The following is a 27,854-nucleotide window of genomic DNA, read 5'->3' on the forward strand; positions in this document are numbered from 1 at the left end:
ACGACGTTCAGCTTGGCTTCAAGTCATGCAACTTGGCAATGTGTGAGCGGCAGGTTCAGTTAGGTTTAAACAAGGTCTCCAAATGGGCAGAGGAAAACGGATTCCGACTGAACCCACAAAAAAGCACGTGTGTCTTGTTCTCCCGAAAGAGAGGCATGCACTCAGAACCCGACATTGAACTGAACGGTCAACGTCTGTCTGTAAATGTGGAACATAAATTCTTAGGCCTAATCTTGGACAACAAGTTGACCTTCGTACCTCACATCAAGTATTTAAAAACAAAATGTTTAAGAGCCATGAATGTTTTAAAAGTGTTGTCACGCACTACATGGGGTAGTGACAGGAAATGTTTAATTACCTTTTATCAAAGCCTCGTACGCACACGCCTAGATTACGGTGCTATAATCTATCAGTCGGCAACACCATCAGCCTTGAAAATTCTCGACCCTGTCCACTATCTAGGCATTCGCCTCTCTACGGGTACTTTCGCACCAGCCCTGCGGAGAGCCTGTACGTGGATTCGAATGAATTGTCGCTCCACCTGCAAAGATGTTCCCTGTCCTTTTTGTACTTTTTTAAGGTGAAGGAAGACAAGAAACATCCTTCCCATTTCACAATTAATGATTTGTCTTGTTCTAGCTTGTTCGAGAACCGTCCTTCGTTTAGGCAGCCCTACGCACTGCGTGTAAGGAGCCTGGCCGAAGAAACAGGTGTGCCTCTTAAACACACTTTGATGGCTCCTGCAATATATCTGCCACCGTGGCAGTGGCAGCTTTTAGAGTGTGATGTCTCTTTTGCTGATGTCACAAAGCACGCACCACTTGCACACATACATACACACTTCCTAGAACTACAACATAAATACACATGCCCTGAGTTCTTTACCGATGCGTCAAAGTCAAACACTTCTGTGTCATATGCTGCGGTAGGCCAATCCTTTTCCGAGGCCGGCGTTCTTCATCCTAATGCAAGCATTTTCACAGGAAAAGCTTACGCAATACTGACGGTCGTAAAACACATTAAACAGATAAAATTACAAAAGGCGGTAATATACACAGATTCTCTAAGTGTGGTAAAAGCCCTGAAAACTCCTAAAAAACACAAGAACCTAGTGCTGGTGTCACTTTACTCACTTCTGTGCACACTCTACACATCACAACAGCATGTCGTTGTCTGCTGGGTTCCAGGGCACCGTGAAATACAAGGGAATGTTTTGGCCGACAATCTTGCTGCTTGCACCAATGTCACTACTGACAATGCATCAACACCAGTCCCTGCACTTGACTTAAAACCTTTTATAAAATGAAAGCTCAGGGGGTATTGGCAGGGCATGTGGGATAAACACACAGATAATAAACTCCATGCTATTAAGCCGCAACTAGGTTATTGGCCGCCACTATCAAAATCACGACAAACAGAAGTAATACTAACAAGGCTTAGAACAGGACATACTCATTCTACACATTCATTTCTTCTGTCTACCGGTGAGCCACCATATTGTGAGAGATGTGGAGAGCCCTTTACGGTTCTCCACATTCTCGTCCAGTGCAATGAGCTAGATGCTCTAAGAAAAAAGCACTTTTTACTGCCCTACTGACAGCACCTCCCTCTACACCCTGGGATGCTCAACGGTAGGGATCCGCATTTTAAACTGCAAGCACTTTTTACGCTTTTAAAAGATGTGCAAAGCTTTCACCCGATATTTCGAGGTCATCCGTAGCACGACCCCTATAGAGTGGTCGTGGCTGCGGTGACTACATCTTCATCATGGTTTTATTATAATGACATTTTGCCATCCACTATCACTACACATATGTCACGCCACTGTCATGATTTTATTACTTTCATGTTTTAACCCGTGTTAGAGCGAGGCATTTTAAGACCCCTTTACAGCCACGCACCATACCATTGTTCATATCTGTAGTCAATTGAAATGGCGCTCTTTGGCCATCAATTGGCCCTTGCGCCACTAAAAAAAACTACTCATGATTTAGATTACATGCTTTTGCTGCTCTTGCGGTGCTTTCGTTCACATGACACATTGCAAAACTGGTAGGGTATCACATAGCGCATGACGAAGATCCTAACCTGAAAATCTTGACATGCATATCATGAAAGTCATGACTAAACTCCACGCTCGTGTTGCACTCGCACTCGTTTCGCTTACTTCACATATACCAAATTTATTATCATGCCAGGTGAGCAGACTACGAAGGTGAATGACACGCCCGGACATGATAATCATGACATGCGTGTCATGTAAAACATGAATACATGCCATGCTCAAAGCGCGCTCAGGGTCGTTTAGCTAGATCTAGATATACCAAATTTGGTATCAAGTGGTGTGTATAGAAAGCAACGGTAAATGACACGTCTAAATATAGCAATGATGGATGGAAGTCGGGTACTGCGTAATTTACGTCCATCTGGTAACGTTGGTTTGGTTTTAAAGTCAGATATCGACCTTCCTTGTTAGTGCTTCGCATGTCATCGGTTCCCACTGTATGAGCTACACCTTGTTTTGTCGATCTATGTTTACGTGCACTGCCAGTCGACAGTGGCGACCTTCCTGACATGTTCACTTGCCGTCCTGAAAGGTCTGGCGATTGACGGTCTCTGGGACCCTTCCCACATCGCCATCCTCTACGCTGGAGCGCTGGCCGCTGTCAACACCGCCAGTCTCTTTCTCAGTTGCGTATTTGTTTTGCATAGCCTCAATCACCGAAGAACTGCATATGGGAGCAGGGGGTGAAAACAAGTAATGCAATTGTGAAGCATTTAAAAATATTCTTGAGAAGTTTAGAAATTCAAACATAAATATTGAGTTGACAAAACTAGAAATAGGTGCGGTGTGTTACATAATATAAACAAATTTGAAAAGCGAGCGAATTCATAGGCATCAAGAAATGAGGAATATTGTTGTGATGATACACATGTGAAAATGCACATACATATTGCGGTGCTCTATTTCGGTGCCCACAGAATTGTATACCGCAGGAGTTTAAAACCAATATAACTAGAAGGCACAATAGAAGATGAATTTTAAAGACGGAAAACTGTATTAGAACTCATTTCGACAATTGTCTTTTAATACACTAGGTTGATATTTTGAACGTTTTATACAGAGGCATATGAATTGGCTGGCTTAATATATCGGGAGCTTTCTCGCTGTATGAACGGTCACGCTTCCTCAAGCGGATAAGGTAAAGTGTCAATCGCCCATGTTCTGTCATTTGTGCGTGAATATTTTGAAATATCCATGTGCACATAATTTATGGATTCTATTCATATCGCATTACTTCACGTATATATGCAGGGCGTTTGAAAAATGTGTCCAATTTTGTTTAGAGATCAGAAAAAATGCGCTATTTGCTCAATGTCTACACAGTCTTTTCTGTCGCCAAAGAAGTTTTAGAAGGGTTGACTACATAATTTGGAATAGTACTTAGGAAACTTACATTAATCACCTTTTCAATTAGCGGAGTCAAGTAGGTAAGTGAACTGGTTGAATTGGAGTCCTTGATGTGAAGAACACATTTCTGCTTTGAGATTTTGGAAAAAGGGTCTCTTTTAATAACTATGCAGGTTACACACCCACACAAAGGAGTCGGTAGATGGTTGATATACCACCCCCTCAATTTGGTTTCACCGCAGAATTGGGGATAATTTTATTTATTTGCAGTTATATTACAGATCCTTTTTGTAAAATCTCAATGTGGTCATCGGCTTTTTGCATAAAGGGCTTAAATACTGCCTTTTGACCTAACTGTCTCACTACAGTAGGTAAATAGCAAATAATTTATTTGCCCAATTACTGTTTCAAATAATATCTTCAACCCTCGTAGGATGCCTGCCGCTACAGAAAAACCAATTGTGAATACAGCGAGCAAATAGCGCCTTTTAACGAAATTTTAGGAGTACAACCTAATAAACTTAACACATGCATTTGAAAGTGTGAGCTCAGCTTCATATCACTGAACAAATGAAAGAAAAAACGTTGAAGACCTGTAGGGAACGTTTGTTTTAGACATATCGCTTCGCAAGGATGTAAGGCGAAGTCAAAGGCGCGACATAAAGATCCCCTTCACTGCTTTTCAGTACACTCATCTGAGCACAGTAGTTAGCCCAAACAAGAAAATGTCAACAAAGGCTCTCTTTAACCACATTGTATGTAAATTGAACACTTACGAACATTCATCTACATGCTGCCCTACAAAATATAGCAGCCTGACGTTCTGTAGTCAGAAAGAGTGCTTTTTCAACTCCTGTTTCTTTCTTCACACAGGCTTCGTGATGTCCACGGTCATGGTGCTGTCCACCAAGTGCGAGAAAAACCCGGACAACATCGCGCCGGCCATCGCGGCTTCGTTCGGTGACCTGACCACGCTTTTCCTGCTCTCCGGCTACTCGTCTTTAATGCTGTACCATCCGTGTGCGTCTTTGCCACGACCTATTTGATTGCAAAGCATTTCTTAGCGAACTTCGGTGACTTTGAGCATATCTATCTATCTATCTATCTATCTATCTATCTATCTATCTATCTATCTATCTGTCTGTCTGTCTGTCTGTCTGTCTGTCTGTCTGTCTGTCTGTCTGTCTGTCTGTCTGTCTGTCTGTCTGTCTGTCTGTCTGTCTGTCTGTCTGTCTGTCTGTCTGTCTGTCCGTCCGTCCGTCCGTCCGTCCGTCCGTCCGTCCGTCCGTCCGTCCGTCCGTCCGTCCGTCTGTCTGTCTGTCTGTCTGTCTGTCTATCTATCTATCTATCTATCTATCTATCTATCTTTCTCTCTATCTATCTATCTATCTATCTATCTATCTAGCCGCCTACGACATTTAGCTCTCCGGGCGGTTTCGAGTAAAGATACCAAACTTGGTTATGGCATAACAAGACTATATGAAGAACATATCTGACTAGTCATAACATGAAAATCATATCATGTGTGTCATGAATATCATGATTTACATTTCATGGTTCTGCAGCTCTTGCGGTGGTTTAGTTCACATGGCTTCATGAAAAACTAGTATGGAATGACATAATCGCATGGCAAACTCAAGAGACAAACCCTAACTTGAAAATAATGATATGTCTGTCATGTAACAGCATACTATATGCCACGCTCATGATGCCCTCGCGGCCTTTTCGCGAGCGTTCCATACACCAAATTTGCTATTACGCTACGTGGATGGATGACGAAGGTATGTGACTGGTGCAAACACGATAATCATGAGATGCGTGTCATGTAAAAACATGACTACGTGCCAGAGTCAAGGCGCCAATACATTTCGACGTGAAGTGGTGCGCGTGCTCGCCAGTGTTATTTTGTCGCGTCAAGCCGGCGTTGGTGCACGCCAGGCACTGGTGCTGCCATATACTCGCAGGCACGCGCCGCGTTGTGTCGCTTTAACGCATGTGCGTTTAGCGTGTTCGGCATCCCTCCGTCACGAAAAGAGGGAGACGCAGTGTTGTCTGGGTAACGCATTGACACGAAATGCAGCATGCCACAATTTACACCGGTTGCCGTCGGGCCGCACTGACGGACGCAGATCGCGCCGGTCGCGCCTGGCGTCAGACTATAGAGTGCTCACGTTTTTCTAACGTAGCGTCGCGTACCCATCGGGTTCACGTCAATGCTACTTTGGAGTAAATTGGGCCCCTCATGATGCGCTCGCGTTCGTTTTGATAGCTCTACATATACTAAATTTGGTGTTACGTGACGTCAATGAATGACAGGATATACGACTGGTCTAAACATAATAATCCTGACCCGCGTGTCATACAAGAGCATGACAACATACCACGCTCATAGCGTGCTCGCCACCGTTTCGCTAGCTCCACATATACTAAATTTGGTATCCTGTGACGTCAATAGATGACGAAGATAAACGACACATCCAAACATGATAGTCATCACACGGAAGTCATAGAAGGCATCATATGCCTTCAACTCGTCACGTTGTGCTGATTTTTAAGTGACATATTAAGCTTTCTCATTCATGCTTCGAATTTCATCGATTCCCACTGTACGTGGGATCTGCCAACTATTATCCCCATTGTAACGACCAGGTCTTGCAAAAGTAAAGTAAAGCCTGTTGATATGCGTTCTGGTGCAAGTTACACGACGCTTGTTCACTGCGCACCCGCTTACGTGCTTGCCGCCGTGCTCCAGGTGTTCGGTTAAGTTTCGGACCCACTTGCTATAAGAATAGTTGATATCGATTGATCACAATGTTTATTATACCGAGACTATTGGTTCTGATGGTGCAAGTTGTGGTATTATACGCGTAGGCTTCAGGCACAGGTGCGACTGCTCTATGCTAAGTTTTGCGTGCGTTCAGAACACGAGCTGTGGGTGGATTGGGCCACTTGACGTTGATAGTATATAATTAAAAGTGCCAGAGCTAGTGGACAAGAAAGTGATGCAAACAAAGACCAGCCGTTATTCACTAAAAGTTGTGTGCATCAGTTGCGCATAACTTCAAAAGTCTTGCTGTATCAATATAACTGATTCATCTACGTACAATACAGCTTTCATTCATCTCTTTTTTTGTGTGTGCTCCCGTCTGTTCATGCGCGATTGCACTACGAGGCAGCACCGCCTGACCCAACTTCCAACACCTCTGCATACAATGTGCTCTTGACAACCATATGCAGATCTGGCGCCGCTGGTGATCGCGTAGTGCCTGCTCCTGCTGCCAATGTGGATAGTTCTGGCCCGACGCAACACCGTCTCCCGGGAAGTGCTGCGCGTCGGATGGCTGCCAATTCTTATCGCACTCACGGTCTCTAGGTAAGTGAGCAGAGAACGCACACATTGCTCATTAGGAAAGCGAGTGTTACACTCGAAGCTTTTGCGTTAACTCAGGTGAAATTTCTCCCCGTAATTCATGTCTAAATCGGCTTTCCCTGCTGTTACTGCTGCTGTTCTGTCTACTAACGGTATTGTATAGTATTGGCAGCAGGCCCCGCTGTGGTGTTCTAGTTGCTGAGGAACTCGACTGCTGCCCGGCAGGTCGTGGGATCGAATATTGGCTGCGGTGGCTGCATTTTTGGTGGACGTGAAAAATGATGTATGCGAACGTGCTGAGATTCCTGTGCACATTAAGGAAACCCAAGTGGTCGACATTTTCTGAGTCCTCCCCTGCAGCGTCTCCAATAATCATAGGGTGGTTTCGGGGCATTGAATACCACATATCATTCAAGCATTTGCAGCAGTTTCTAGGTTATTCTACACAAATCCATTTTATGGGATCATTCTATTTTGTTTCATTCTCTATTTCCATTTAGGTTTTGTATGCAGCTATTTGTTGTATCTTCTACCTAAAATGATGTGGAATGGGATAAAAAGAATTGTTAATAAGTAAATAAATCCTCAAATAACTGAACCAAACGGGTAAACAATAAAACCACAATAAACGAAAATAAATAATATTAAAAGCAGTCCTTATTTCAGACATTCAACATTTGCCTTGTGACCTATAATACTGTCGCGTAAACAAGGATACGTGAATTTAATTTCGTAATGGCAATGTGAAATTTTCGAAGAGGCTCCAAGTTTAATTACCCGACAATTTCTATAGCTCTTTGTACGAAAGCTTCTAAATACAAGTTGCTAGCAACTTTTATTGCGCATGCGTTTTCGCAGCTTCGGTGGGTACATCCTGGATTACGCAGTCTTCGCTTATCCACCAATCGCACTGCACCTGTCTTCAGTGAATGGTGAGTCAGGCTATTCAAATACCAGAATCCGCCCCGTTCTACGCGATGGCTTTAAGCAGTTATTTTCGCAGCCGAGTACGTGGCTGCACCATAGGTTCGGGGCTTGAATTGATACTCTCCCTCAGTGATAACTTGAGAGTGAAGTAATTAAAATAAACAAAGAGATAGCGCTTATGTAGTGTCCTTTGTATTTTTACAAGATGCCAGCCAGATGTGCCAGATCTAGCCGTTCGTCGCCCTCTCCAGATCTTGCCCATCACCTAGCTTTTGTCTGTGCTATGCGGTTATGGGGGAGATAGCCCATCATGTAGTGCCTCACTACGCTAATCATAAGAAGTATTGTTTCGTTTGGTTGTGTACAGATCCGTGGGGTAGTGTCTTACGTTCCTGGTGTTCACAATTATGGCGCTCACGCTGCTTCTGTAAATTCTACCGTGTTCTGTGATGGCATGTCGGCGTTCATGGCGCTATGTAAGCAAACAACGGGGAAGCATCATTACAACACTACTTCATGCACTGACTTCAAAAGCACCGTGAGGTGGCGTCGACAAGGCTTTCAGCCACAAACCAAGGAGCAAAAACAAATCTGACGGAAATATAATATTCGAGACATAAAGGTGTCCACTATACCTACGAGGGAAAGTCCTTGAACGCACGTGCGGTGCAAGCAGCTCCACATCACGACCATCATCATGCATCACGACCACTCCCCGAACTAAGGTGGACCAATGGCTTCCGTTGAGGAGCATGCATTCGCACTGGCTCTAAAAGAAATGAAGGAGGCATTGGCTATTCCTTCCTTCATAGATTAGGCTTTTACCTGAAAGGTAAACGTATCTTGAATGAGGTATCTAAACATTTACGGCGCATTTCCACAACGGCAAAGGAATGAGGGTGACAGCAACAAATTTAAATTAACGTGAAGAAAGGCATGCAGCTCGAAACATGCCGCGCGCTGCTCAAGCAGGACAGACGCACGAAATGGACATACAACTGGACGAGCGCCAACTAAAAGCTGTATACTATCTTCTCACTAATAGCTGGCTGCGCAGATACAAAGTAACGCGCACGAAACGAACGCTTAAGTATACACAGGACCAGTGCGAATCAGCAGCTCTCACAATTGTTACTTCCTAATATTTCAGCGGTGCACTCCTTTCGCAAAGGCGGCCGCTGCAGTGAGCGAATCAGCATTTGTGCTCTCCGTGACTTCAACACAAACTAGCTGTGAAACGTTGAAACCACCCGCATCAAGGGCAGGCCCACACGAGCGGCAATTAACGTCTTGCAGAGGCGTGCTCGCTGGTGCGAACCGTGAGAACACATTCAGAGGAAGAGTGATCCCCTCTAAAGTTAAATCTAAAGCGCACACTTCTCGCTATCTCACCAGTTATATAAAGTGAACGCGCTGAAGTGCCACCGACCTATGATCACCGTCTATAGAAAATAACGTACATAAATAGCTCACCGTTAGTGCACTGATTATTGTGCGTTCCGTGTTAGAGTCGCTTCACTCCGCATACTGCGGAGCTATATATAGGTGTCATAAGTGTGACTAGTGGTGACGGAACAATTTGTTCTTTTCTTCGAATTTTTCTTGGTCAATTGTGCGTGTATATTTCAAAACGTATTACCCTCGACAAAAAGACGTGAGTGGAGCGGTGTTGTAACCCGGCGTAAAAAAATTTCGTGTAAGAAAGTTCGTTTCGAATCGCGATCGAACCAACCGTGAAATACTCTGCTTCGCGTGTCTGATGGTTACCGATTGCAGCGCTAGGCGGCAACCTGGCGGCCGTCTTCAGCTGCAGCTTGTCCAGTTACCTGAACCGGATGACGCCACTGGGAGACATACCGTTCGGGGAACACGTCTGCGTGGGGCCCCTACAGATGTACTACCAGGGCGGGGAGATGGCCCACGTGGCCTACGTGCTCGTCGGCGTCGTGGTGCCCGGCCAGACGCTGTTCGCTGTGCTCTCCAGGATTCTGCGCTTCGGCAAGGTCTCCATGACCATCACCTTCTTCGCAGCGTACTGTGGTGCATCGCTAGGGCAGGTTGGTCCCCACCGATGATGTTGCGTAATTACGAAACGTGAAGAATTCACTTTTTGATAATTCACAGGAGGAAAAACATGAGTATTCCGCATGCGACCCTCAGGGCTACGAGCAGCGCTGACAAACACTCCCAGGTGTCGACGCACAAATACCCCCAATAAAGTAGACAGGAGGACAACAGCCGCTTTAGTTCAAAGCGTTGAGCATTGGACGCCTTATTCGGTGGCTTCAGCTGCGGTCTCGGCGGGGCCTGGAGGAAGGAAGAAAAAGGGAGCGTGCATCATCACACGAGTGAAGCCCACCGTGTCGGTCCAACACATGATCAAAATGTTAGAGCGTGCGCTGGGTTTTAGTCGCCTCGGTGGCGTTTCGCTTTTAAACCTCCTGCACGAGCCGGCTGGTCTGCACCGAACAAAACGATTTAAAATGGAATATGCCGCGTGCCATACTCCGCAGCGCGCCGCAGTATCGGCAAGAATCGTTGCGTACTTGATCTTGGCGTGATATGTCACATGTTGGGCCGACACTGGTGGCTTCAAAACGGGTCGGCTTGCCAAAGCTGGCTCAATTACGTCATCCTTTCTTCTCGTGTATGCCATTTAGAATTCTTTCTTTCAACTAATGAAAGGTCAATACAAGATTGTAACGTCACACCTTCTGTATTTGTCAGGTTACGATACCAGACACAGGAACTCAGTAGCTGTAACAGTAATCGTGACACGTTCAAAATTCTTTCTTTCTAGAATTAACTGTAAGTGATTGGAAGAAATAGCCCGGTAAAAGGGTGATGCAAGATTAACTCTCGCAGTTTGAATCTCACGTTCAGTAGGAAGCAATTATCTTCTCTGGCTAGAATAATTTTCGTATGTTTCTTTTTTCTCTTTCACCTCGTGCTAACTCATCTGTTGGATCCAAAGAATGCTGGACTAGCACTTATTGCCCTTTAGTTTTGTTCATCAAAGCACACGTGCGAACAAATCTGTTGTTTCCTGTGTCTTTTTTATTTTTATGCACCTATATAATGTACCAATCTGCCAAGATCGTCTACATGATCACAGTATCAATCAATAAGCGTATAAGTAAATAAATATACAAATACATACCTAAATAAATAGGTAAGAAATAAAAACAATAAATATTGAACTGGCAAGCTTATGTTTCAATTAGGAAAAAAACAGAGATAACTATCGCCAAGTGGAACTGGTAATTGCAATGAAACAGAAGCATACTTGACTGGTACCAAATCATTCTTTATCACGTCCGGTGCTGGTAAACTTAAGCCCGGCAAAAAAATGCGTAGCCTAAGCACCAACAATACAGCGTGCTTTCTTAGGGAATTAAACTACGGCTTTGACTCACTTTGACCCTCCACGAGTCGTTGGCGCCATCTATTTGAGAGACTCGTAAACGCACTCTAGGACACCAAAGGTAAAAGGTTGGGTCCGTTTTCCTATGTTCGCTGATTCAGTTTCATATATAAACTGCCCATGCCAGCTGGAGGGGTTTTCTTTTTTGTATGACTATGTTGGTATCTTTTGTGTTCGTAATTTTCAGTTCAGTTTTTCCCGGGGGGGGGGGGGTAATGGCTACATAAACTTTGGTAGCAATTTTCATGTTTTCAGACAGGCAGACAGTCACTAATGCATTTGAGAGAAAGATATTATGAGAGCACAAGGGCCTTTGTGCCGTAATTGTCCGTCGCCGGTGTCCGTATTCCCTATCGCGCACTGTAGAAAAAAGAAACAAGCGAAGTAAATAAAAACTCCGAGGCCCGACTGGGATTCAAAACCAGGCGCCCTGTCTGCCAGGCCACTATTTTACCACTAAGCTACACCGGTGCTTGAAACCTCATGCGTGAAACTTCGTTTCAGATTAACACTAGGCAGCTTTCATGTCGAGAAAGGAATCGCGTTATTATAAGTAATAAATTGTTCCAGAACAGCAAAGGAACAACCAGACATCACACAATGCCAATCGCGTTATGACTAAGAATGGCATAGTGGATGCCTTACTACCACAAATAATTGTTATTTATGGCATATTCGCTACCCTGCAAGTGGGCTCGTAGCAGTTACACAATGCATGAATAAAAAAAAAATTCTTTAGCAATGCCACTCTTGCAGCTTCCGCGGTGACAGTGCAGCGAGTCTCACGCAAGCCTGGTGTTTTTTTTTTTGCTTGAACAAGAAGTCAAGGTGAGGTGCTGTAACTGCCCATCGGTCATCATGGCGTTTTAAGCCAAGCCTGAGGCGTACGCACGAGTGATAGAGGATGTGGTGATTCACTTTAGCCGCTAGTTTATCACCAGTCAGTTCATTATTAATAATATTATTGTTCTTGCCTATACCGTTAGAATTTTATCAATAATATTAATCATTTTTATCATTACAATATTAATTTTTTGTTTTTGTTCTATGAGTGGTTTGGCGTTCCGATATGAGTGCAAAAGGCGACGCGAATGTCTCCTAGACAGTTGCTTCAACAGACATATTGCATGCAACACTTCACCAGCAGAATAAAAAGAAAGGCGAGACAAACAAAGAAAAATACTTGCTAGTCGCATTCACCCTTTTCAAATTCTAAGTGTCCGGATCATATACTCTATAAGGTAACTAAGAATTGCTTCATCTAAGCATGATGTTTTCTAGCCGTTCTAAATTTCCCCGAGGCTATCCTTATTATGTTCGGCCTTCACCCTCCAAAGGTTGATATGTAGGTTTAACGTCCCAAAACCAACCCTGCAAAGGCCCTTCATGAAGGTATGTAAAGTAAGAGTTCAGAACTAGGGTGTAGTAGTGCGAAATGAAAGCAATGTATACGTAAAAATGCCAAAAAGGAGGTACAGAGGTAGGTTATGACAAGCATGAGCAAGAGGCCATTTTTAGACAAACGCCACTCTCTGCAATGTATTACGGAATCAGGTCCTTTTTATTGAAGTAGCGATATTTAAAATGACGCGAGAGCCATGGTTACACTGGAAGCTTGTTGTAATAAAAAGGTCGGCAGGAAATTCTGTGAAGTAGAAAGGGGAAATATTTAGTGCAAGTATAAATTATAGGTCGACGTTATCACACCTAACTAACTACATTAATCGGCCAACAAAGTGTTTTAAAGATTGTTTAGCCACTTTTCGTAATAGCACCTGTCCTATCCGAGTTCCGCCACGGTGGTCTATTAATTATGGTGTTCGAGTGTCAGCAGCAGGTCTCTGGATCTTATCCCCTCTGCATCGGCCCCATTTCTGATGGAAGTGGAAAACCTATAGGCCCATGTACCTAAATCTTGGTGTACGTTGAAGCACTAGGGATTGGAATTTATGATAATAAAAATGTGAAACCTCTCCTCAAACGGCACCCTGAAGGAGTGCGAAACATCAGCGTTGCGCACGTGTGGCGTGACGAGTTCAAAGGTGCTAATGCTGGTGCTGCGGTGAGTGCTGGAAGATTCGTTTGAAGCGATGGCTGGCGTATGTCTACTCGTTTCTTCAGAGGGGACACGAGCGCTGGACCGGAGCAGGCGCGTGCTTCGCCTTGATGATCGCCACCTTGTGATCGGTGAATTGCACGCTGAGAGGTTCCTGCAGATATTCCGCGTCGATGTTGGCTAAGGCCAAATCGATTCGTATTCCTTTTATTGTGGTGGGTGATTTCCGTTCCGCCGACACGCACTTCAGCGAGTGCACGTCTAGCATGTAATCGACGAGCCATTCTCATCCTCCTCCGCTGACGAAAACGTTGAAATCTCCCGCGACTATAAGAGGCCATCGACAGGCCTCGCTTCAACAGTCAGCGTCTCCTCCAGACAGCGCTGAAGGAGCTCCTTTGGCAGGTTCGCAGTAACGTAGAGCACGAAGATCGACACGTCACCGATGCGCAAGGCAACTCACTCGGACCAGTAGTGTCTTCAAAAAAGCCCTTATCGTTCTTACACGTCGCCTCTTGTTCGCCCGGCGGAGCGCAGCGCTTGCGTACGGGTGCTTCAGTGGAGGTCGCGTGGTGCTTTCGAGACGTTGCCAAATGACGACGACGTCGAGGATTCGTCAGCGTTGGCATTCCGCTGTCGGTGCTTATACTTGGCTTCCTTCACTCGCGTGTCGTCGGTGTTGCCGACGCGTTGAAGACGCTTGCGCTTCGCTTCTTTGGCTTGCGTCTCGTCGGTGTTACCAGTGGACCTCCCTCGCACCTCGTCGGTGCCGTTGATCTTTCACTTCCGGCTCTTGAATCCGGTTTCCCTGGCCCGCGCCTTGTCGGTGTTGCAGTTGCGACGTCGCTATGCGCGAACGCGATCGGCTCTGCTAACCCTCGCAACGCCGAAGAACGCCCGGGTTAGGCCAAATCACTTCGGCGCATCTTCCGGCGGGCGAAGAAGCTAGCTTCGCTTTCTGGTGTCCTCTCTATTGCAGATAAACGGGCCGAAAGAGTGTTCACAGCCAAAGCTACGAAGCCCACACACGCCTTCTTTTACTACGCTTATGCTGTACCGCGCTGTAGTGCCTTTGTTTCAGCGTACTTCGTCAAATAGTCTGTGCCTGCTACGATCCACTTGTTGCCGGCAGATGTCAGCGGAAAGGGCCCCAGTAAATTTATTATTATTTGATCGAATGTCACCCTAGGTGGTTTGATTGGTTGAAGAAGCCCCACGGGCTTCAGTGGCGGGAATTTGTGGCGTTGACCATCGCGGCAGATTTTCTCGTATCGCTTAACGGATGCGTAAAGCTTAGGCCAGTAGTACGCTTGTCGAGCGAAAGTTCGAGAGGAAAGTAACTCACAAGAGTGGAGGAACCTTAGTGGCCAGATGTGGGCTCATCGTGGCAGGCGAGAAGGATGTCGTCACAGATGCCAGTTGGCACGACTAGAAGATAAGTTCTCTCATTGCCGTTGGAGTTTTTTTTATACAGTGCCCCATCTCGTAGGCAGAATGACGACAGACTTCGAGAAATACAATGAGGTATGGAACAGGTACGTCTTTCAAGTTTTCGATAACTGCGCGTATTTCGTCGCCCGCGCGCTGTCGTGTATCAGGTCGGTTGTAGTAAGGGTGGTGTAGTAAGCCCCGTCATCTTCTTTGTCGTGGGCCACAAATTTCGACAGGTGCGTGGGACAACGAATCAGCACCTTCTTGCTTGCGGCCCAATTTGAAAGTGATCGTGAAATCGAAACTCTGCAGACGAAGACGCCATCGTGCCAGTCGCCCGCATGGGTCCCGTAGGTTGGCTAACGAGCACAACGAATGATGGTCGTTCACTACCTTGAAGAGGCGTCCATGATGGTAAGGCCTAAATTTCATCATTGCTTATACAACAGCAAGGCACCCTTTTTCGGACGTGGAGTAGTTTACGTCGGCGCGGGAAAGAGTGTGATCACTTGCACCGTGCCCTCTTGTAGTTGGACGAGGTCAACACCAAGACTCATGTTACTGGAGTCAATATAAATCTTAGTATCAGCATCTTAGTCAAAGTGAGAAAAAATTGGCGGTGTCTGCAAATGCTTCCGTAGTTCAGAGAAAGCTGTCTCCTGTTCTTCCTCCAAGACAAAGTGCACGTCTTCACGAAGGAGTCGAATTAGTGGTTCAGAAATCCTAGAAAAATTGGCTATAAAGCGGCGATAATACGCACAGACTCCTAGAAACTGACTTGCTGCCTTTTTATGACGTGGAACAGAAAACGAGAGCACGGCGGAGCTTTCGTCAGGGTCTGGTCAAACACTGTCCACACTGTCAACATGGCCAAGAAACTTCAATTTTTTATTACGGAAGTGGCCTTTTTCTGGCTTCAATGGCAGGTTAATAGAGCGAAGCACTTCCAGCACTGCCTGCAGACGCTTTATGTGCTCCTAAAAGGTCGCAGAAAACATGAAACCTTAATTTAAATAAACTAGGTGCGTGTGCCACGTTGGACCGGCAAGAACAGTGTCCATAATTTTTTGGAATGTCGCAGGTACAGAACAGAGGCCGAAAGGAAGCACTTTGAATTCATATAGGCCATCCGGTGTAACGAAGGTGGTTTTTTTATGTTGTCGTTCATAGACTTCAATCTGCCACTAGCCACTTTTCAAGTATACCGATGAAAAATACTTAGCCCATTGCAGTGAGTCGAGGGAATCATCGATGCGTGGCAGCGGATAAACTTTTTTTTAGTCACGCTGTAGTTTACTGTAGTCTATTCGGAAGCGCAGCGATCCATCTTTCGTCTTTACGAGAACAACCGGAGATGACGATAGCACTCTTGGATGGTTGGATAACGTCCTCTTGCAGCATCTCTTCAACGGGAGCATTTATGACTTCACGTTTCTTTGCCAAAACGCAGTAAGGGTGTTGTTTTATGGGTGAGGCGTCGGTATACGCAATTATTCGGTGTTTGGGGAACAGTGTTTGACGAACCTTTGAGTAGGATGCTAAGCACTCTTTAACTTTATATTTTTGCCCCGCCGCGGTGGTCTAGTGGCTAAGGTACTCGGCTGCTGACCCGCAGGTCGCGGGTTCGATTCCCGGATGCGGCGGCTGCATTTCCGATGGAGACGGAAATGTTGTAGGCCCGTGTACTCAGATTTGGGTGCATGTTAAAGAACCCCAGGTGGTCAAAATTTCCGGAGCCCTCCACTACGGCGTCTCTCATAATCAGAAGTGGTTTTGGGACGTTAAACCCCACAAATCAATCAATCAACTTTATATTGTCACGGGGTCGTAACGTGGCCGAAGACAGGAAACTTCGTGTTGGGATTTAACTGTTTGTTTGGGCGAACCTGTGCCCGGTAAACGGAAAGTCCAATTACAGCAGCAGTCTCGCACAGATAGCAGTCTCGGACTGATAGCGGCGAACGGAGCGTCGGCCTTCGATCAACAACTGACAAGCGGCGAAGCGCGTCGGCATTTATACTCTTGCCGTCGAATGTTCTAGCGTTATCGCTGGCGGTGGCGTAGGTTCCAGAACAATCTGTACCGTTCGCATAGTGGGCGTGATTTTATCGAAATGATCTACTACAGTCCGGAACCTTCTCGAAAACTGCAGGCGCGGTTCGCGCTGAGAATGGTGTGGTGTTTTGGGACGATAACAAAAACTTGGGAAATGGAACGTGGCATTGCCCCCCTCTGAAAAAAAGGCATCGTCCCGATGCTTTAACTAAAGATGAAGGTACAATATTAATGCTAGAAAGTACAATGAATAAATTACGATACAACTATAATACAAAAAAACACTGTTTCAGTTTGTTAACGCGCATGAAACGGCTTAAGGCACGCGACATGTACGACTTCAGGTCGCTATCGGCGTCGTTGAGAGTTCTTGATGCCGTCGGGGACAACCTCGTAATCAAGTGGGCCGAGACGTCGAACCACCCTGTACGGCCCGAAGTACCATCGCAGAAGCTTTTCACTTAGTCCACGTCGGCGTAACGGCGTCCACACCCAAACACGTTCACCGGGCATGTATTCCACGAAGCGTCGTCGAAGGTTGTAACGGTGGCTGTCGGTTGTCTGTTGATTCTTGATACGAAGACGCGCAAGTTGTCGGGCTTCTTCGGCGCGTTGAAGGTACTCGCTCACATCGAGGTTTTCTTCGTCGGTTACGTTGGGTAACATGGCTTCGAGCGTCGTTGCCGGGCTCCTTCCGTAGACCAATTTGTATGGAGATATCTGCGTCGTCTCCTGCACCGCCGTGTTGTATGCGAAGGTCACATACGGAAGAATGGCGTCCCATGTCTTGTGTTCGACATCGACGTACATTGACAGCATGTCGGCGATCGTCTTGTTAAGCCGCTCGGTGAGGCCGTTGGTCTGTGGGTGGTACGCTGTCGTCCAGCGGTGGTTTGTTTGGCTGTATGCCAAGATCGCTTGAGTTAGGTCGGCAGTGAATGCCGTTCCTCTGTCGGTGATAAGGACCTCCTGGGCGCCATGACGTAGGACGATATTTTCGACGAAGAACTTAGCTACTTCGGATGCACTGCATTTTGGCAGGGCTTTTGTCTCGGCGTAGCGGGTGAGGTAGTCGGTAGCTACCACGATCCACTTGTTTCCGAAAGCCGACGTCGGGAACGGCCCCAGTAGGTCCATACCAATCTGCTGGAAAGGTCGACAAGGTGGATCAATTGGCTTCAGAAGTCCCGCTTGCCTTTTCGGCGGTGTCTTGCGTCGCTGACAGTCCCGGCATGTCCTCACATAACGAGTGACGTCGGTGGTAAGACGTGGCCAGTAGCACCTTTCTTGTATCCTCGAGAGCGTGCGAGAAACACCGAGGTGGCCTGCCGTCGAATCGTCGTGCAGGGCCTGCAGGAGTTTTGGTCGCAGAGCTGAAGGCACGACAAGGGGGTACTTAGCTCGAAGCGGTGAAAAGGTTTTCTTTTGTAGGAGACCGTTTCGTAGAAAGAACGACGCAAGTGCGCGTTTGAATACCTTCGGGACTTCGGCGGTCCTGCCTTCGAGGTATTCTATTAGGGCCTTAAGTTCCGGGTCGGCCCGCTGTCGTTCAGCGAAGTCGTCGGTAGTCATCGTTCCCAAGAAGTACTCGTCATCCGAGTCGTCGGGTAGCGGTTGGTCGACAGGCGCACGAGAGAGACAGTCGGCGTCAGAGTGTTTTTTTCCGGACTTGTAAATGACAGTAATGTAATACTCTTGAAGTCTTCGGCTCCATCGTGCGAGGCGACCTGAAGGGTCCTTCAAGGTGGCTAGCCAACACAAGGCGTGGTGGTCTCTCACAACTTTGAAGGGCCTGCCGTAGAGGTAGGGGCAAAATTTCGACGTAGCCCAGATGATGACGAGGCACTCCTTTTCTGTTGTGGAATAATTTGCTTCTGCTTTGGATAGCGATCGGCTGGCGTAACTAATAACCCTTTCAAGTCCGTCAGCCCTCTGCACAAGAGCGGCGCCAAGACCTACGCTGCTTGCGTCAGTATGTATTTTCGTCTCGGCGAATTCGTCAAAATGGGCAAGTAACGGAGGCATCTGGAGGCGATGTTTAAGCTCCTGAAAAGCGTCTTCCTGTGGCATTTTCACTTGAGCTCCACGTCGGCCTTGGTAAGGTTAGTGAGAGGATCGGCGTTGCGGGCGAAGTTTTTCACGAACCGCCTATAATAGGCGCACAGGCCCAGAAATCGGCGCACGGCCTTCTTGTCAGTGGGAGGCAGGAAGTCGGCGATGGCGGCTGTTTTCCGCGGATCGGGACGAACTCCAGACTTGCTGATAACGTGTCCCAGAAACAAGAGCTCCTCATACGCGAATCTGCACTTTTCTGGCTTCAGTGTGAGTCCGGACGTCTTGATGGCTTGAAGTACAGCTTCAAGGCGCCGAAGATGCTCGTCGAAACTCGAAGAAAACACGACGACGTCGTCCAAGTACACAAGGCAAGTTTGCCACTTCAATCCTGCCAGTACTGTATCCATAACGCGTTGAAAAGTTGCAGGCGCTGAGCAAAGGCCGAAGGGCATCACCTTAAACTCGAAGAGGCCGTCCGGTGTTATAAACGCCGTCTTCTTTCGGTCTCTTTCGGCGACTTCGATTTGCCAAAAGCCAGTCTTGAGGTCCATTGACGAAAAGTACTTGGTGTTATGGAGCCGATCAAGTGCGTCGTCTATTCATGGAAGAGGATACACGTCCTTTCTTGTGATTTTGTTCAGGCGGCGATAATCGACGCAGAAACGTAGGGTCCCATCCTTTTTCTTCACTAACACCACGGGGGATGCCCATGGACTCTTGGACGGTTGGATAATGTCATCCCGCAGCATTTCATCAACTTGTCTTTTCATGGCCTCACGTTCTCGCGTCAAAACCCTGTACGGACTCTGACGGAGTGGTCTGGCATTTTCTTCGGTTATGATGCGATGTTTCGTGATTGGTGTGTGCCGAATTTTCGATGACGACGAAAAGCAATCTTCGTATTGCAGGAGCAGGGCCTTGAGCTGTTCTTGCTTATCGTTCGGTAGTCTGGGATTGACGTCGAAAACTATGGGAGGGGCTTGGTTCCTCTGAGCAGGTTCCGCAGAATCGGCGAGGGCGAAAGCACTGGTGGCTTCGACAATTTCTTCGATGTATGCGACCGTTGTTCCTTTGTTCACATGTTTGTACTCATTGCTGAAATTCGTGAGCATAACCGTTGCTTTGCCTCCCGCAGCTCTGCAATTCCTCTTGCGACGCAAATATTTCGGGTGACCAACAGATGCTGACTGCCTTCAACGACGCCTTCCAAGTCAGGTGATTTAGGAGCGCCGACTGAAATAATTACGCTTGAGCGAGGCGGAATGGTGACTTGTTCTTCCAGCACATTCAAGGCATGGTGTCCTGATGGCGTGCGCGGTGGTAGTGCTTCTTCTGTGGATAACGTTATCGACTTTGTTTTTAGGTTGATGACAGCACCATGAAGGCATAAGATGTCCATGCCAAGGATGACATCTCTCGAGCAACGCTGTAGGACTATGAAGTCTGTAGGATAAATACGGCCGTTAATGGTGACTCTCGCTGTGCAGATTCCTGCCGGCGTTACAAGATGACCTCCGGCTGTGCGGATTTCAGGGCCTTTCCAAACTGTCCGAACTTTCTTTAACTTCGCGGCGAACGACCCACTGATGACAGAATAGTCGGCTCCAGTATCGACGAGAGCGGTCACACTGTGGCCGTCGATAAAAACGTCGATGTCGCTAGTTCGCCCTCTCGTATTACAGTTAGGGCGTGGCGTCGGGTCACGGCTGCGTCGGCTTGATCCGCTGCTTCCATGTTGCGTCATCAGGCCACCTCTGGTAAGTGAGCTTTCGCCGTCAGGGCTTTGCCTGGTTGGCATTGTGTTCGGAAAGCTCCGTCGCGGCGTCGTAATTGTCGGAGGATCTTCGGTAGTTCGTCGCACAGCAACCGCACCTCCACCGGTTGCTGCCCTTAGTTTCTCGGATACGGGCTAGGAGACCGGCCCCGCGTTGGGCCGGAGTACTGCCGGGGGTGCGGTGACATGCGGCGGCTGGGCGACGGCGAACGGGAAGGACTTCGGGGTGTCCATTGAGTTCCTGTCAGGTAGTCGGCGATGTCACGTGGCCGTTCCCCTGGATGCAGACGTGGTGCATCGACGGCGAAGCCACGCAGTCCCATCTGTCGGTACTGGCAACGGCAGTAAGTGTGCCCGGCCTCGCCACAGTGGTAGCACAGTGGGTGGTTGTCAGGGGTGCGCCAAACGTCGGTTTTCCTCGGCGCACTGCGCTGGCCCGCTGGTGAACGGTAGGTCGTCGGTGGGAGTGGTGGCGGCGGTGTTGTCCGGCGACGGAAGTGCGACGGGGCGGCGTTGTGGCGTGGACGGGGAGGAGCGTTGTGGCGCACTGCAGCGGCGTAGCTCATAGTTTCTGGCTCGGGCAGCGGTGTTTGGGGAATTCGAAGTGATTGCCGAACTTCTTCTCGCACAATGTCAGCGATCGAATCCACTTGAGGGTGCGCCGAAGGCAACAGTTTGCGCAGCTCTTCCCGCACGATCGCTCGGATCGTTTCACGCAGGTTTTCGGAGTCACTGGTTTGAGCAGCAGCGCATTCTGGAGTCAGGCGACGGTTATACTGTCTGGTGTGCATGTCAAGGGTTTTTTCGATGGTGGTCGCCTCGGATACAAATTCTTGGTCGGTGTTTGGTGGATCCCTCATTAGTCCCGCGAAGAGCTCCTGTTTGACTCCTCGCATGAGGAAACGAACTTTCTTCTCCTCAGGCACGTCTGGGTCAGCGTGACGAAATAGGCGGGTCATCTCCTCTGTGAACATTCCAACCTTCTCATTTGGAAGCTGAACCCGGGTCTCTAGTTGAGCAGCGGCCCTTTCTTTGCGAGCGACGCTCGCGAACGTTTGCAGAAATGCGCCGCAGAAGACATCCCACGTTCGGAGCGTGGACTCACGATTCTCTAGCCAGGTCCTTGCGGTGTCTTCCAGGTAGAAGTACACACGACGGAGCTTTTCTTCGTTGTCCCAGTAGTTGAGGGCAGCCACACGGTCGTATGTTTCCAGCCAGGACTCCGGGTTATCGAACGATGAACCATGGAAAATTGGTGGTTCCCTGGGTAGATGCATGACCATCGTGGGCTGGGATGCGGCGGTTGTCATTGTCGCTGCAGTCGCAGTCATGACCTTGGTCTTCCGCGCCTTGTCTTCTTGAAGCCCGTACTCCGGTGGTAGCCCTTGCTGTCGGCGCCTTGTTCGCTGCTCCTGGCTGGCGTCGGTGTCTTCTCCGCGACGTGGGCTGGGTTCACGGCTTGACGGGGGCGTCCGGTACATGAACGAAGCAGCACCTCCATTAGATGTAACGGGGCCGTGACTTGGCCGAAGACAGGAAACTTCGTGTTGGGATTTAACTGTTTATTTGGGCGAACCTGTGCCTGGTAAAAGGAAAGTCCAATTACAGCAGCAGTCTCGCACAAATAGCAGTCTCGGACTGATAGCGGCAAACGGAGCGTCGGCCTTCGACCAACAACTGACAAGCGGCGAAGCGCGTCGGCATTTATACTCTTGCCGTCGAATGTTCTAGCGTTATTGCTGGCGGTGGCGTAGGTTCCAGAACAATCTGTACCGTTCGCACAGTGGGCGTGATCTTATCGAAATGATCTACTACAGTCCGGAACCTTCTCGAAAACTGCAGGCACGGTTCGCGCTGAGATTGGTGTGGTGTTTTGGGACGATAACAAAAACTTGGGAAATGGAACGTGGAAATATAGCAGTTCACGTAATTAAGTCTGTTGCTGTTCCGAGAGGGTTAAATTGACAACAACTCTGGCAAGTAACGAAGTCCCGTCACTTAGTGCCGGTCGAAGCTCGTTGTCGACTGATTTAGGAATGAAACATTCAGCAATGTCTGCGACCGGGTAGGCGAAAATGTTGGTGGTGTGAAAAAACAGGTGCTGGTACTCGTTAGTGAAATTAGCCACAATATAGCTATTTGGGCTTAACATCCCAAAAACACTGTATGAATATGCGAGAGACCATATAGCATGGCTCCGGAAGTTTGTACCACCTGAGGTTCTTGAACGTTCACCTAAGTCAAAGCACATGGGCCTTAAACATGGGCCTCAAGCACATGGGCGTCCGTCGAATTACGACCGTTTGGGCTGGTATTTGATCACATGATGATAATATATGGGATTGATTGCCCCAAACCACCATATGTATATGAAAGGTGCCGTAGTAGATGGCTCCGGAAATTTAAACCACCTGAGGTTCTTTAGCGTGCACCCAAACCTGAGCACACAGGCCTACAGAACTCGCGCCTCCTTCGAAAATGCAGGCACCATAATCGGGATTCAATCCTACGACCTGCGAGTCAGCAGCCGAGTGCCCTAGCGACTAGTCCACCTTGGCGGGTGGTGGCGTCAGAATTTCTGAAGCCTCTACTACGACATGCCTAATAATTATGTCGGGGCTTTGACACGTGCGACTGCAACTAGTAATAATATGCCGGAGCAACCAACACTTACTCGAATTGCGAAGGTGCTGGTATTGCTGTACCTGGCGCGCCTCATCGTGTACCACCTCTGGAACTGGGGCGTCGACCCGGACAACGCGGCCATCCCCTGCCTGACGGGCTGCGGCGACTTCCTGGGCACGGGGTTTCTCACCATGGCCTATGCGTTGCTCTACTACATTGGCGACAAATCGGCCGTTCAAGAAGAAGAGCTGCGCTCCTACGTGCACGTGACCACTCATCTCACTGTGCATGCGTCGTCTTCTACGCAAAGTTACAGCATTTCCACCTTGTCCTAGCGATGCCACGTACTTTGCTCCACCAGAGTGGACCAGGCGCAGTTTCAGTTCTCAAGGCTACTTGTGCGCTTTGATATGTGATGACAAGTCCGCGTTTTTGTTTTATTTTTCGTTGTTTATAACGTTATAATGCTTTTAGCTCTATTACGTCAATTATAATTGCCAAAATTTAAATGCCGATCTTTTTGCTCTTTTTACTATGTGCGTGTATGCACGTATACGTCGTATAGCTCAAGTACGCTTCCACAACGTACTGGTATCATAATGTCACCTACGTGAAGACGTAAGTATGAGTGTTTCGCAAGTTATATGGGTTTTCTGTGTGATATTTCAGATAAAACAACGCCAACCTATGCCTTCTTTTTCTCATTTTTACTTGTGATGGTACATTTTTCCTGCGCTGTATAGTAATGAACATGAATATTCATAAGACGCTTTGGCCTACATACCAGTGATCAATAACTTGAACTACCGAAGGCAATGCCGACAAAATCTACGATGGGTGGAGCGTAAACAAAACAAACAAGAGTTACAGCGTGATAAAGCACGGCGCCAACATAAGCTTAAATAATTGAGGGAAATATCAAGGACACTAAACGGGCCAGTTTCACAAGAAAAAAGATATGCACAAGTTAACATTGACCTAATATCTGAATGAAGTATATTTATTAGTTCTACGAGTTTCTAAAACATCTTTGATAGCTAATATTACAGGAATAGGTACAGACAGTACGATACACTTAGTTATAAGAATAAAGAGCAAGCGTAATAAATTTCCTGTAAAACTCATTCATTTCATGGTAATAAATAACTTTTGGCGACACTCTTAGTGATATAACGTTGTGTATTTATCAATAGGCCCAAAACCGAATGACTTATCAATCTATTTTACTATGGGAAATTCGCTCTACGCTATCAGTGAATATTAGAACGTGATAGCGTTAAAAAGTTCATGTCGGAGAAATTTTGGTATGAGTAAAGCCTTCGTTGGTTCACAGCTGAAAATCACGACGAGTGCCTGAACTTAAAATTTTAAACACATGAATAAAAGTGATGTCCTCTGGGTAACTATCACGTTCTCTACCAGTGTCACATTGTCATTTTCTATGTGATATCACTTTGCCGCAAAATGTTGTCCAATGTATTGTGCACTGGGATTGATCGCACTAGGTCGTCCAATACATTCAACGTTGCGATTCAAGGGTTTTTTTAGGGGGGTGAATGGTACAGAGCATACGATGCACTGGAGGTCGGTAAACAAAACAAAAACTCGCATCACAAACACACAATTATTATCTGCTGCATCAAATAGGAGATTAAGTGCACACATTTATCATCTTCTGCATCTTATACGAGTGTGAAAGTGAATGGCCATTAACCTGGAAGTCTACAAATACAGGTTCAAGACGAGGAAACAATTTGAAAACATTGTTGTTCCTTCATTACACAGTGAAAAAAATAGCGCATTGTTTTTACAGCATTTTTCAGGACAAAAAAAATCTGGCAGATTCCACGTACGATGGGAATTGATGTTATGAGATGTATGCGGAGGGAAGGAGATTGCGGTGCAATTTGTTTACTGCGTGAGGCGTTACAAAATAACGATGATAATATGTCCAAATATAATACATTCAGACATGTTGAACCATCGCACATGCTTTCCATAACCTGTTTACAGCTGTGTAACGATGCCAAAGTAACTGGGGCATTATCAACACCAGAAGACATAAGCTGATATGTTGTGCTTGTGCTTGCGAGGATAGAAGCAAGGGCTAATGCTTCATAAACTAACTTTGGTGGATGGCGCCTAAGTATTAAAGAGACGCTAACCAAACGTAACGCCTGTTTTATAAGAGAACATATGAAATTTTTATAAAGTAAGATATGCAGCACTGCAAGAACAATTGACGTTTCAGCAACATTACGCCTTCGTATGGTCTATTCCAAAGTGTTTCCAAGACCTTTCGTGGCTGTGCAGTAGAATATCAGATTTTTATAGAGGTTAGCTGTGTTAGAATAAAACTGACACCCTAATAGTTTCAGATTGCATTTGTTGAGCTCACACTGCCAACGTAAATTCATCTTAACACTCTCAAATTTAAATTGCCCACATTCTTGCATTTAAACCTACAATGCGCACAAACAGTTATTCCTTGAGAAAACTTGCGAGAAAACTCTGCTTTTACTCTTCTTGTACAGCTCGTTTTATGAAAAATACAAAATTTTGTTTGGCACGTAACCTAATTAATAACATATGTAAATAATTAGTTACTATTGCATAATATGCAAGTCACCAACTTTTCATACCATGTTAAGTCAGCAATAGCTGCTTATCACCACACCAATAGTAGCTTTGTGCAGGTATTATATTCACTGTAGCAAATATGATACAGCGGGCATTACATGGTTGAATCTGTGCTCCTAGCGTTCTTTGGTATATATAAGCCACCAGCTGAGGCGTAATGAAGTACTTGTTCGCATGCGCATTCCCGAATGCAACAAGCAACACATCATGCCGTTTGGCGTTTGTCGCCAGCATGGAGTAATTTCGTTTGAAAGAGTGATGAAATCCGACAATGCTACGTCTGAGACATTGAAGACGGTATGGGATAACTACAAGTGAATAGAGTGAGAAATGTATGTTTGTCAGTAGAAACTCTGAAGCTAGGCCTAAAAATAAAAAAAAGTGAAGATAGCTTAAACGAAAAGGTTGTCGTTCCTCTAAGGGGCGCAGATGGAAGGGTTTCAAAAAATTTTTCAGTCTGTGTTCCTTTACTAATAGAACGAGAAAGATCTGCTTCGTTGCACAAGAGATTAAAAAGAAAACTGCAGGCTCTAACGGGCACATACTCGTTCCTTGCAAGAAACCTGAGATGACCGCTGTTCATGAAGGACAAAAATGAGAGCAGGAGACAAATGCGTTTGAATGTTTCAGGCTTTTCTCTTACGTGAACCTGAGATAAACGCGAAGAAAATTCAAGAAGCACAAACGGTGCCGCAAGCAAGTTATTTCAAAACGAGTCTGGCAGCTCGTTTGGAGGAATGGAAGACCCATAGGGCAAAATTTAAAAGGGATCATGAGAGGAACAGAACGGCACCGATGAAAATAACAAGGTATATGCACAAGTAACAATCAGAAGTGTTGTAAGAACTGAATCTTTGTCACTCGCATTTCATCTTACGGGCTGCTGATGCAACATGCTACATGCACAATGCCGCCATTATATCAAATATGTGCTTGAACAAGTTTGAACGGGATGCATGGTGAAAGCTTTTAGGCCACGGCCAAATTGTGTCCCTTGACACAAGAAACCTTTCCGTGTCATATTCCGGGGTTTCGTAAAACGGCCCGCATTTCCCCTTTTACTTTCTTTCCTTTACGCCGGTATTCTATCATTTTAGTGAGCTGCACTGCACAGTCATATCGAAGTATAAACGTGGTGCGCTTGAAGATTGTGCCCTAAGGCGAAACACATAAAATTCCTAAGGTTTCGCTATACGCACTTTTTATGGTATATTGGAACAGAATTCATTCTCCAGTCTGTCTGCATTTGATTGGTACAGTGAAGTTTATAATTTTGCAAGTAAAGTTCATACTACTTCCTTTGTTAACAAATTTATTCTCCGTGCATAGAGTCTCATTGCATGAAGTTTTCGGTCCAGGTGGTTTATATTAGAAGGTGGCAGGACAGAGCTAGTGCCACTGCATTAATAACAAGTCTCGCCATTTCTTGAATCTTTCGTGGACACACACACACACACACACACACACACACACACACACACACACACACACACACACACACACACACACACACACACACACACACACACACACACACACACACACACACACACACACACACACACACACACACACACACACACACACACACACACACACACACACACACACACACACACACACACACACACACACACACACACACACACACACACACACACACACACACACACACACACACACACACACACACACACACACACACACACACACACACACACACACACACACACACACACACACACACACACACACACACACACACACACACACACACACACACACACACACACACACACACACACACACACACACACACACACACACACACACACACACACACACACACACACACACACACACACACACACACACACACACACACACACACACACACACACACACACACACACACACACACACACACACACACACACACACACACACACACACACACACACACACACACACACACACACACACACACACACACACACACACACACACACACACACACACACACACACACACACACACACACACACACACACACACACACACACACACACACACACACACACACAC

At 46.7% G+C, this 27,854-nt stretch overlaps 1 protein-coding gene across 1 annotated transcript in view; it reads left to right on the plus strand.

Moving 5' to 3' along the window:
* LOC119185755 (solute carrier family 41 member 1) overlaps positions 1-23,464 on the plus strand; it is a 55,825-nt gene extending 32,361 nt beyond the window's left edge. Inside the window, 6 exon segments of the mRNA XM_075883253.1 lie at positions 2,552-2,678; positions 4,286-4,432; positions 6,650-6,785; positions 7,641-7,714; positions 9,486-9,766; positions 23,192-23,464. Coding sequence (XP_075739368.1) covers positions 2,552-2,678; positions 4,286-4,432; positions 6,650-6,785; positions 7,641-7,714; positions 9,486-9,766; positions 23,192-23,464 — 1,038 coding nt within the window.
* Positions 23,465-27,854: the final 4,390 nt, after the last annotated feature.

This window comes from Rhipicephalus microplus, unplaced genomic scaffold (genome assembly GCF_043290135.1).
Source record: "Rhipicephalus microplus isolate Deutch F79 unplaced genomic scaffold, USDA_Rmic scaffold_15, whole genome shotgun sequence".
Lineage (NCBI taxonomy): Eukaryota > Metazoa > Arthropoda > Arachnida > Ixodida > Ixodidae > Rhipicephalus > Rhipicephalus microplus.